This window comes from Triplophysa rosa, linkage group LG14, assembly GCF_024868665.1.
Source record: "Triplophysa rosa linkage group LG14, Trosa_1v2, whole genome shotgun sequence".
Lineage (NCBI taxonomy): Eukaryota > Metazoa > Chordata > Actinopteri > Cypriniformes > Nemacheilidae > Triplophysa > Triplophysa rosa.
In genome coordinates, this window is record NC_079903.1 from 9,942,180 (window position 1) to 9,953,400 (window position 11,221).

General features: G+C 37.3%; 1 protein-coding gene across 1 annotated transcript; it reads right to left on the bottom strand.

Moving 5' to 3' along the window:
• Positions 1–181: 181 nt before the first annotated feature.
• Positions 182–11,221, bottom strand: p4ha3 (prolyl 4-hydroxylase, alpha polypeptide III). The gene is made up of 13 exons (XM_057351888.1): positions 10,889–11,221; positions 9,423–9,577; positions 9,056–9,279; positions 8,144–8,287; positions 7,977–8,028; positions 7,346–7,509; positions 5,778–5,954; positions 3,226–3,290; positions 2,854–3,013; positions 2,585–2,647; positions 2,374–2,442; positions 1,254–1,350; positions 182–893 (listed from the first exon to the last, which is right to left on the bottom strand). The coding sequence occupies exons 1-13, from the start codon at positions 11,146–11,148 to the stop codon at positions 823–825; spliced, it is 1,701 nt and encodes a 566-aa protein (XP_057207871.1). The 5' UTR covers positions 11,149–11,221; the 3' UTR covers positions 182–822.

Below are 11,221 nucleotides of genomic sequence, written 5' to 3' on the forward strand. Positions count from 1 at the left end.
AAATGATGACAGAATATTTACTTTTTAGGTGAATGATCACCCTTATATAAAGTAGAGCTGGTGGAATCACTTATATACAGTAAGTCCACCAGCAGAGGACACTATTGCTCTGCACTACTAAGTAATACATTGTTAATACATTCAACTTTTATTTATAATTACAATGCAAAGATATTTAGCAGTTGATATTTATAAATATAAAACTGGGGCATTGTTTCTAAAAACAAAACCTTCCAAAAAAATCAAAAGTACTTAAAAAAAGACAAATAGAGACAACATTTTTAGTTGGGTTCAGTGTGGATTAACTTCAGTTAAATTAGTTTATAGTTATCATTATTAGCTTAAGTTAATAACATTGACTGTATAATAATAAGTCCCTGTTTATATTGTTTGTGCAGGGTGCTGTTAGAGAAAGACAACTAAACATTCTCCCAGGGCCCATGAAATATAATAACAACCCATCATGTGCAAAATAAAGGTTTAGGTTCGTTGTAATTATCAGAACCAAATTACACCAAACAGATCATCAAGTATGTAACATCAAGTATGTAAACAACAACATTTTCCACATTGAACATTGAAAAGCAGGAGATCTGCCTTTTAAGTTCATGCTAAATGACTTCCTGACACACACAAGCATCACAGCAGTCCATCTTTCCTTTGTGCCTCCAGACCTCCATGTGCCTCTTTCTAAGGCTGGAGTCCTCCGTTTTCAACCCCTTGTTTTTCAGTCTTTCCCATATGTCCTCTGTTGCTCCTTCACGAGCGTTGACTCTTGAAGTCCTTGTAGTCCTACTAGACCTTTCCGCCGCTACTGTATGTTCACTCTTCAGGATTGAGGCTGCAGGGTCTCTGGAACTCCTGCCCGTACTCATGGACCCACTTATTAGCAACTGTGAAAGACGAAATGTTCCTAGATCAACATCTGATGTTTGTGGATCTAAAGCCAGCATACCACACAGGGCACAAAAGCTAAGGATATCTCAGCTGATTGAGCAACAGTTATGATTTGCCAGGCCATCTGCATCACATATTTATGATCTACGACATCCTGTCTCTACTTGACATGATTAATATTTTCCGCGGGAATAAGTAACGTGAACAATTGAGAAATGTTTAGCTGATCCAAGCTGAGATACACAACATCTATGTATGTAAATATATGAGTTATCTATTTTTAATTCATCGCTCACAAATTTTTTTTGTTGTTTGTAAAAACTACATCAGGTTAGTCATGTGATGCGTCATCATACCCCATTTATCACCAACAATGACAGGGCAACCAGCGTGAAGAGTATCACCGTCTCCTCGGCCATTTCTGTGAAGATTCCACCAGAAGAGAGCAGCATTCTTAAAAAAAAAACGAATCAGATGAAAAAGCAGTATTTACAAATACATTTACACAAATGACACAAAACTCCCAAACTAGTCATTTTCTTAATCTTGAGAATGACACTTCTGTAACTATACACATAGTTTAACAAAATTCCTGTAAAAAACAATAAAAGTACAAAAAAATAGTCCAGCAGCTGGAGCGCCAGAAAAAATAAACTTTAAAACAACATTATGTATAACAAAATCAACATGTTTTTCATGTTATGCTACACCCAACATCTAAATTTGCAGTCTTTTGGTGTAATTTGACTAATATGTGAAAATTCTGTAAAATGAAACCGTAAAATTCTGTAAAATTACAAAAGTTGAACTAAACTATTGGTTAGTTAAAGGGATACTTCATCCCAAAATGAAAAAGGTAGTCAATGGGGGGAAAAATCTGTTTGGTTATACACATTCTTCCAAATATCTCTCTCTGTGTTCATCAGAACAAAGAAATGTATACAGATTTGGAACAACTCGAAGGTGAGTAAATGATGACAGAATTTAAATTTTTGGGTGAAGTATGCCTTTATAGTGATATTTCACCCCAAAATGAAAATTCTGTCATCATATACTCACCCTCTTGTCATTTCAAACCTGTATGACTTTTTTTCTTATGCAGAACACAAAAGTGTGTTGTTAACCGGCACCCATGCACTGGTTTTGTGTCCATACAATAGAGGTGAATGGGGGCCAGTGCTGTTCAGTTACCAACATTCTTCAAAATATCTTCTTATGTGTTCTGCAGAGAAAAGAAAGTCATACAGGTTTGAAATGAGAAGAGGGTGAATAAATGATGACAGAATTTTCATTTCTGGGTGAACTATCCCTTTAATCCCCATCCAAACCCTTTCACATGTAACAGGATAGCTGTGAAATGCCTGACCTCATCTGTTATCTGTTAGCACAGACTTTTACAAGCTGTGTTGATACATCCATGGATGTGTTCTGTCTTGAGTTAATCTGTCAGTGAAAATAACCCGTGGTATCTCATACCTCCACTACAGGAACGCTGAAATTGGCGTAAATGAAAGCCGTGCACCCCCCTGCCTCCACAGAGCTTAGCTAGAGAGGACAAGAGAGGATGTGAACCAGTGAATCACTGTTACTGCTACACGGTTACTAAAATCACATTCTCACACTACATTAACACAGCATTTTCTTTGGATTATTAAAAAATCCCGAAAGATTGAAAGTATTTACTTACATATATCATGAACGTGGCCACTCGGTTTCCTGTTTTAAGTCTGTACAATGGGCTGGAGTCAGACTGTTGGTAACGGAAATGATAAAAAAGTAAAATGGCACATTAGTTATATTGTTCTTGTGTTTGCAATTTGGGTTTATGCGTAAAATATGAATAATCATTAGGATATACTAGTACATGTGTGGGAGTATTATGGAACACTACAAAGACAACCTCACGTTGCATTTATTTGTGATACTTTCACTTTGCAAAGCACACTTTATACTTACTGTGGCATGATCAAAGTGAGGTTCATAATGTCCTCCAATGCCATAATTCACCACTTGGAGAAATTCGGCATAAGGAGAATGTACATTTAACCCGCTGACCATAGTGATCCGCTGATCCATCTTTCCCACAACTGCGTGAACTGATTCTTTTAGCCATGCGCTAAAAGATCACAATAAAATCTTTATGTGAAAGCCGCCTTACTATCAAATATGATATTATATATTCGTAAATTTATTTGTATAATTATATTATATTATTATACCATTATTCATCATTACAATATGTGTAGGAACTGTACAGACAGTTACAAAGTGTGCTATTGCTTTTCACTTTAATTGAATTGTATGATCTTAAAACAAAATGATTTGTACCTCTTGCTGATGCGATATTCTGCAGTGGCCTGATTTACTCCAGATGCTACAACAGATCTTCTCAGCTGAGAGAGACATGAACACAGGCATGAAAATCTTTTATAACACAGCGCTCTGGAATACTTGATTCTGATTGGCCAATTGCAACATTCCAACGTCACTTTATATAATTGAAACTGAACCACTGGAGTGACATGGACTATTTCAACGATCTTAATTTGCGTTCTGAAGATAAACGGAGGTCCTAGGGTTCACGAACGACTTGAGGGTGAGTAATTCATGATATCATTTTTTTGGTGGAGTTCCCTTATAATTTTTACTTTGGGGTAAAATGTTCCTTTAAGAGATTTGTGGGTCTTTTTCTCAGGCAAATTTTCTGAGATGCAGGAGACTCAAGCAAAAGTGTAAGGACGTTGCCCAAAACATGAAACTTGGAGAAGTATCTAAGTGCAGATCAAAGTCTTGAATAAATCAAAACGTGAACGAGAATCCATGACATGACATGAAATGAAATACTAACCAGAAAACATGACAAAGCAACCCATTTTACTTTCAATAACCAACAACTAAACACATGAAACACTTGGTATAAAAACACACAATGACTCAAGACTAACAAGGTACACCTGATGACAATGAAACAATAAACCAATCAGAACAAGACATGGAGAACAAGACAACATGAAAGAACTACAATAACCACGAACCAAACAAGAACCAAAACCCATGACAAAGGGGCGGTTTCCCGGACAGGGCTTAAGCCTAGTCTTAGACTAACTTAAATGTGAGAGATGCCTTAATCGAAAACAACTTGCACTGACATATCTTAAAATATATCACTGTGATTGTTTTGTCTCAACATGCACACAGTAATGTTTTTTGTAAAGTATGTTTTTTAAAACAACGTAATTATCCTAATTTAACTAAGGCCTAGTCCTGGTTTAAAATAATCCTAGGGCTGGGAATCGATTCCAAGGCGTTTCCAAAGCTTGGAATCGACTCCTCTTTAAGAGCCTTCATAAGCACAAGCACAAGCCCCGCCCCTTAGCTGCATCATTGGTCAACCAAATCACGTTAGTTTCTTGTCTAAAACAGTGCAGACTTCAGAAAAAACTGATGGATCCATAAAAGCAAAAGCTTTGTTTGCACACACAGTGTAGATATAATTACATGTATCCTATCCACACATTTAACAAATCATATAAGTACGTTTGCTTTTCAGACGGACTGTAAAGGGACCGTCTTCTCTTACTCTCTACCAATGAGCTCAGTGTGTGCGTGAAGAGAATTACATGTATATAAAGCACAGTCTCACAACATATTTACTTGGACGTCTGTTTTAAGCCGTTAAAGCTGGACAGAATTTTTTCAACACCTGTCCGCACCACTTGCATTTAACAGTAATATCAATATGCACAGTTCTTACATATTTTTAATACAATTCACTGATTATCGATCTGTCTATCTATATTCCTCAAGTATTTTTGTGTACACTGCTGAATAACAAAAAAATAGTAATTTGACCTGTGCTTTATTTTTGAAAACAGCTAGTAAATTAGATTATTAATGATGCATTGGAATTGCAGGACAAGATCAACATATTTGGTTAAGGTTTTTGTTATAGAAACAATAAACAATTCATAAATGTAAAAAAAGTGACAGCTTAGAAAATTGTATTGAATTAAAAATGTGTAAAAAAATTTATAATAAATAAAAATCTGTAGTAAAACAGGGAATTGAGCAGGAATCGAAAACAGCAGCTAGGAATTGATTCTTTCGATTCCCAAACCAGGAATCGGAATCAACTCCAAAAAATTCAGAATCGAAATGCCCTAGCTAATCCTTGTCTGGTAAACCGCCCCAAAAGTTTCAATTTGCCCTCCATTTAATCAGGAACAAATGAGATTAAAATTAAAAATCGTATTATTCATTATATTAATGTAGTATTAAAATCTCATCTGTGATTTTTTTCTTTTTAATGAGTAACAAACTAAAAAGTCAGTTAAAAAACATCACTGGCATTTTCTTTTATATGGGAATCACACTAGAAAGAAGAAAAAGAAAGAACCACTGGCAAAGACAAATACTTCTAATACACCACAAAAAAGCGACCATGGAAACGTATGATTTAATGTCCAGGCTGCCCACACAAAAATAAAAGTCTGGTTCATCCCGACCACATGACGTATTCACATAATGTGCTCTCTTCAGCTCTGACTGCAGCTGGATCATGTGGTCTGGAAAAGAAACCAAGACTAGCACATAATATTTTGTGTCTCCCTGCAGAGTTCCTCTACGTTACCAACAGCCAGTAACTGGCAGGCGTAGTTTCCATGAGGTGTAACAGTGAGATGAGATTTAAGAATAGGTCTTATACAATAGAAGACTTTAGGAAACTTCAGCCAAATATTGGCAAACCTGTGCTTTAATCTTTGCCAAACTGGATTTTTTTTACTTTTCTTTTTGCTCAATAACATCGAAATTTTTGTGAACGAAATGCTCACAGCGCTTTGCTATTCCACATCAAGGTTTATTGCGAAGAGTGCACTCACCCCTGGCACCGCGCTGTCTCTGATGCTTTTAGCCTCAGCATGGGTGATGAAATCATGGTAGAGCACAACATACGGCTGCTGACTGATCACTTCTCGCTTCATCGGTTGCAGGAGCAGTCCAGGGTTACCATTGGTGAAATAGTCACAAAATAACTTGGGGTTCTGGTAATGCGTTGGCTGTGACAAAAAGTGTATCATCATTCATATCTATATGAATAAATATAATTAATATTTATTCAGTCAACTTTTCTTTCAATGTTGGCTGCTTTTGTATTTTCTTGGTCCAAGTTATCCCACAAAGCTTCAATTACACCAAAGCTATACACTTTGACACAGTACTGGCCATTCACCTCACATCACTCCTCAGGATAGTTGTTACACTGGTCTGAATGTATATCCTTTATCAAAACGAACTTATTTAATAAAGGAAAATGAACAAATGCTTCAGTTAATGTATTTGTCATTGAAGCCCTTTTGTGGGAATATGATAACAGTCACGTAATGTTGTAAACTGTGATACTATGTTTTATAAATATATTTAAACAAACAATGTACTTTGTTACGCTATTTTTCATGAAAAGTAAAGATAAGAGCTGTTTATTAGTTGATGGCTTTACGCTTTTTCGAAATGTATATTTCTTTCAATGAGCAATGTCTAAATACATATGCACATATTTGTATGACATATACTATAACGCTTTTTTTTAATAACGTGTTAAGCTTTAAAGGGCCAGTGTGTCGTTTTTTGAGGATCTATAGAGGGTATGCATTGACATCACTTTCCCACGTGAACATGTCGGGACGCCCCGGGACACGCTCCCTTGAGTGGTAAAACACTCAGCAAAATGGCTGCTTTCAATAGAGGGTATGCATTGACGTCACTCTCCCACGTGAACATGTCGGGACACGCCCTGGGACACGCTCCCCTGGGTGGCAAAACACCCAGCAAAATGGCTGAGGAGAACAGGAGAAACAAAGAAACCGGGACTAAAACACGCAATTATTTGCTGAACTTACAAGCAGCTGGACTCGACGGTGATCCTTATGGCTTTACTACGACTTACAAAGGAATCAGGTGTTCCTGGTCACTGAAATGTTGTGCGGAATTGCGTTTCCTGATATTGTATGAGTGTTTTGCCACCCACGGGGGGGCGCTCCGGCGTGCTCACGTGGGAAAGTGACGACACGTGCATACCCTCTCTTGACAGAAATGCAATATAATATACATAACTATGTGTTCAGAGGTGTAGAAAAACCTTACACAATGAAGCGTTATGTTATTATTACCTTCAATGAGCTATTTCTATCTACACACACTGCTCCACAGAGCGCGCTTCGTAAAAATGCAAAGAAGCGAAATGCAATAACATCTTAGTCCTGTGTCAGCTACTGTAGTGCTTTGAAAGGGAGGGGTGGAGTGAGCCGTTGGTTGCAATTCGCAAACATCACCACTAGATGCTGCTATATCTCCACATTGCTCTTTTAACAATACACTGAATCCTTTAAAAGGTGAATATTACATGATCTGGATCACAAGTACTGCATTTTAGTATAGTGTGAAAAGGTACCTGAGATCCTTTTGTTTGGCAGAGCTTCTCATAGACATCCCTGGTTCTCAGATATGTTGTGTCAGGCCTTTTTAAAACCAAGCCATGTCCAATGACAGGAGGACTTTTAACAAGGAGCTTCTCATACTTCTCCACATTAAGAAGAATCCTGCTGTTTATGGGATCTTAAAGATGAAAAAGAGAGTAGCATTGGGATTAACTATGTACAGTACAAATCCATTCAAAATATCAAGCTTGAATATCGTTGCTGTCCTTCCGACACCTCGGACGTCCAAATTTGCTGTTTTTCAGGAAATAGATATGATTAAATACTGTGTTGTCAAAGTTGACAAGCACTTTCTAATACTTTTCGATATTTGCAAAACCCAGTGACAAACATAAAGGATGACTAATAATAATAATGATTTATGGCAAAAAATAAAAAGGTTTCAGAAGGACAACAGCGATATGCTTTGAGAATGTCAGAGATATGATTAGTCAGTCTTAATTGTTCTTAACAAATTATAGATAGAACAATCATTCTTGAGCCATTAACAATATAAATAATGATTTTTATTGGTCAAGTAGTTTCCTCTCACTGGTTTAATCATTGTTATTGGTTGGCAGTAGACTGTTTTGACTATAGGTTTACCATGAAGCAGTAGTTCCTGGGACAAACGGAGGGCATAGGAAATGTTTCCTGTCTAAAACAAACACATGTTGAAAAGTTAGCAATTGTAAGTTCTTCACAAGATTTCAAAATGCACATACTGTACATATGTGAAGCTGTTTGCCTATTCATAGCAATAGATACTGTACCTTGAAATGGGAGAACGCTAAATGATCAAGAGCATCTTCAAGTGTGCCTTCGTTTTCTGGACTCCACTCAGTGCCCCGAAAGAGCCGAACTGCCTCCTCAAACCACTGCATTGAATGATAGTAATCCTCCAAATCATATGCCACCTGCAAAGGTTTTCATGACATGAGCACAAATGAGAGAAAAAAAACCTACAAATACAGTAGAAGTGTTATGAATCTGCTTTCATACTACATGTACAAAGCTCTGACACATAAACACTGTAAAAAATGTCAAGTAACCTACATTGTGCTACATATGTTTTTTTAAACAAAGGTTTTATGTAGTGTATATGTCAAAAAAATATAATATTAAACAAATTATCCAAATCTGTGAGTTAATTAAGGGTTCAATTACATTAAAAATAGGTTACAGTTGCCCTTCTTTCTTCGTACAATGTGGCACAGTACAATGAACGACATGAAACAATATAAATTCATGGTTTTGGTTACAAACATTTAATGAATGATAATTCAATCTGAGAAGCTGGCATTAGTTTGTTCGCAAGGATGGTGGAAAGGAGAAAAGATGGTGCTTATTAAAAATAGAAAGGACACAGACAAGAAAAACAGAGCTCTTCTTTCTGTATAAGAGTGTTTAAGCCATTTGGTATTTGTTAGGCCAGTCATTCACCACAAAAGAAGGACAAATTGAGCAGTACGGAATCTGAATCAGGAAGCAACAGTGCCGAGTGAGACACAGTCTGAACATATTTTTCCAGAGGCTTTTCCAGATATTCCCAACACATGTGGGAGAGTGGGCGAGTGTCACACATCTTTTCAATGTGTTAAGCTTGTAAAAATAAAAGAAATGACTAGTTTTATTTAACAGCACACTCATATTAGTTTCGACACAATTGTGGACACACATCTTACCTTTCCAACAAGAAAGCAATCGTCCCCAGACAAAGTATCAGACACAGAGGGTTTGTAAATATCAACAGCATTCCCATTTGTGATCTGCTGGAAATGTCCTCTCACGAGCCCCTCCACGCGGAGATCATACACGTCCTGAAGTCTCATCAGCCCCTGCGCTGCCCCCTGAAGGTCCTCCAGCTTCGGCAAGCTGCCTTCCATCATCCTATAGCCCTCCCTAAGGGCTAAAGCAAAACAATACAATGGGGGGAAGGACAGAAAGGTAGAAAGCTGGACACTAGTAAGCAGAGGAATGGCGGATGACAAATATTTGAGGTTATACAGTACATGAGATGAAGGATTTTCCAAGAAAAAGTCAAGAAATTACCTTGAAGGTTTTCTTCAGCTTCACTGCTATAAACTACATTAAGCCATTCAGACTGAAGTCTTTTGACCAGTTTGAATGCAACAAGAGGATTGGCTATGGTAGCCGATGATTCATTGCATATCCCACCGTGCTGTGCTGTGACTCTTGAAAAGAACCTAAACATGGTTGGAGAAAAGTTTCACTGTTGTATATTTCAGCATGCTTTGACGTATTAACAAAATATTACATAAAAAAGCCAATTTAAAACAATTTATATATCGATAACCATCTATTACATTGATATTCCAAAACCGCGTGTAAATCATGAATATAAGCAAATTAAAAATTTGCAAATCGGAATTTGAAAAACCTCTGGAACTCTTAAGACTGTGTCACACTACAAGACTTTTAAAATCTGAACAGATTAAAAAAAGACTAGACATCACACACTTGCAGACTTTTTGAAAGTTTACTGGGCATCACAACACGTAATAAAATCTGCAGACTGGCGCAGACTTTCTGCAACAACGCCAGACTGAAAATCTGGGCAAAATCTGAGCAAAAGTCTTGTAGTGTGATCCAGCCTTAAAGGAAAATGTACCATGGTTATATTATAGTAAACATGTAGTACACATGGTTAACCATTATAATTGATTTACTACAAATATCGTGGTAGGGTACATGTCATGGCTCTGCTTCCTTAGTCATGTTTTTCTTGGTCCTGTAGCAGAGCCATGGCAAAGCCTTAGGTTTTATGTGAGAAGACCATGAGATGTTTGTTTTTTGACATCTCATGTGTTTTCTCAGGTCTTGTCATTGGCCACCCCTCTCCTTTCCTGTATTGTCTCCCTCTTGTGTCTTATGTTCTACACCTGCCCCTGCTTGTTATCCCTGTTTGTCTTCTCTATTTATACCCTCATGTTTCTTTGTCTTGTGCCTTTGGATTGCGTTCTGTACGTATGTGTGTACCGTATCTCGTGTGTGGTTCATGCTTGTGTCTTCATGGATGTATCACCCTTGTCTAAGTAAGTAAGTCTAGTTTAGTGTTAGTCTATTGTAATCTTGTCCAGTGTTGTATTAGTCTCTGTTTATTTAGTTAGTGTATTCAGTCTTTGTTCCTGTGGTTCCCGTTCATCGTGTCTTGTTTTCCCCATCGTGGGTTTTTGTTTTGTTTTGTTTATTATTTTGTAAAATAAACATCTGTTAACCCCTTCACCACCGCCTGCCTGCATTTGGGTTCTTCTCTGCACCACAACCGTGACAGTACAATAGTGAGACAATTGTAAATTTGTGATGACTATGGTTTTACTACAAACACTATAATTACTGTACATCACAAAGTCACTGCAAACCATGTTTTTTTAAAGCAACCGGCATCATTTAGTATATGACAGTGGTGAGGATAATGTCAAAAAGTAAAAGTTCTTATCAAAGTTTTTTTAGTAGCAAACAAAGCAGTAACTATGTGCAGTTTGTTTGTCTCTTACCTTTTAATGTCGTGAAGTCTTTGCGTTTCGCGCTCTATGTATATTCTTAAGTGATCGATGAGTTGTGTTTCTGCGAAAACAGCTTGATTCACGCTCATCATGGAAGTGAACACCTCACCAAATGATTTATCCGATATGTGGATTAAATACAAGAACACAAAGAGGTTAAAACATGAAGTCATTCTAATGAATGATGTTGATTTTATTTTACATATAGAAAAGCGTCTCCAGCTTGCGCAGCATGACTTCACACAGCACATGGGAAACACACACGCCCACAGGGAGAGAGAGAGAGAGAGAGAGAGAGAGCGCGCGCACGCGAGAGAGAGAGGT

What these genes read in the sequence shown, in the direction of transcription:
- p4ha3 (XM_057351888.1), bottom strand. Translation starts at nt 11,148, where the DNA reads ATGTGCTGTGTGAAGTCATGCTGCGCAAGCTGGAGACGCTTTTCTATA. An exon ending in ATTGCTTTCTTGTTGGAAAG is followed by an intron (nt 8,288 to 9,055) that starts GTAAGATGTGTG and finishes AAACCTTTGCAG; the next exon opens with GTGGCATATGATTTGGAGGA. An exon ending in TGGCCACGTTCATGATATAT is followed by an intron (nt 2,443 to 2,584) that starts GTAAGTAAATAC and finishes TGTCCTCTCTAG; the next exon opens with CTAAGCTCTGTGGAGGCAGG.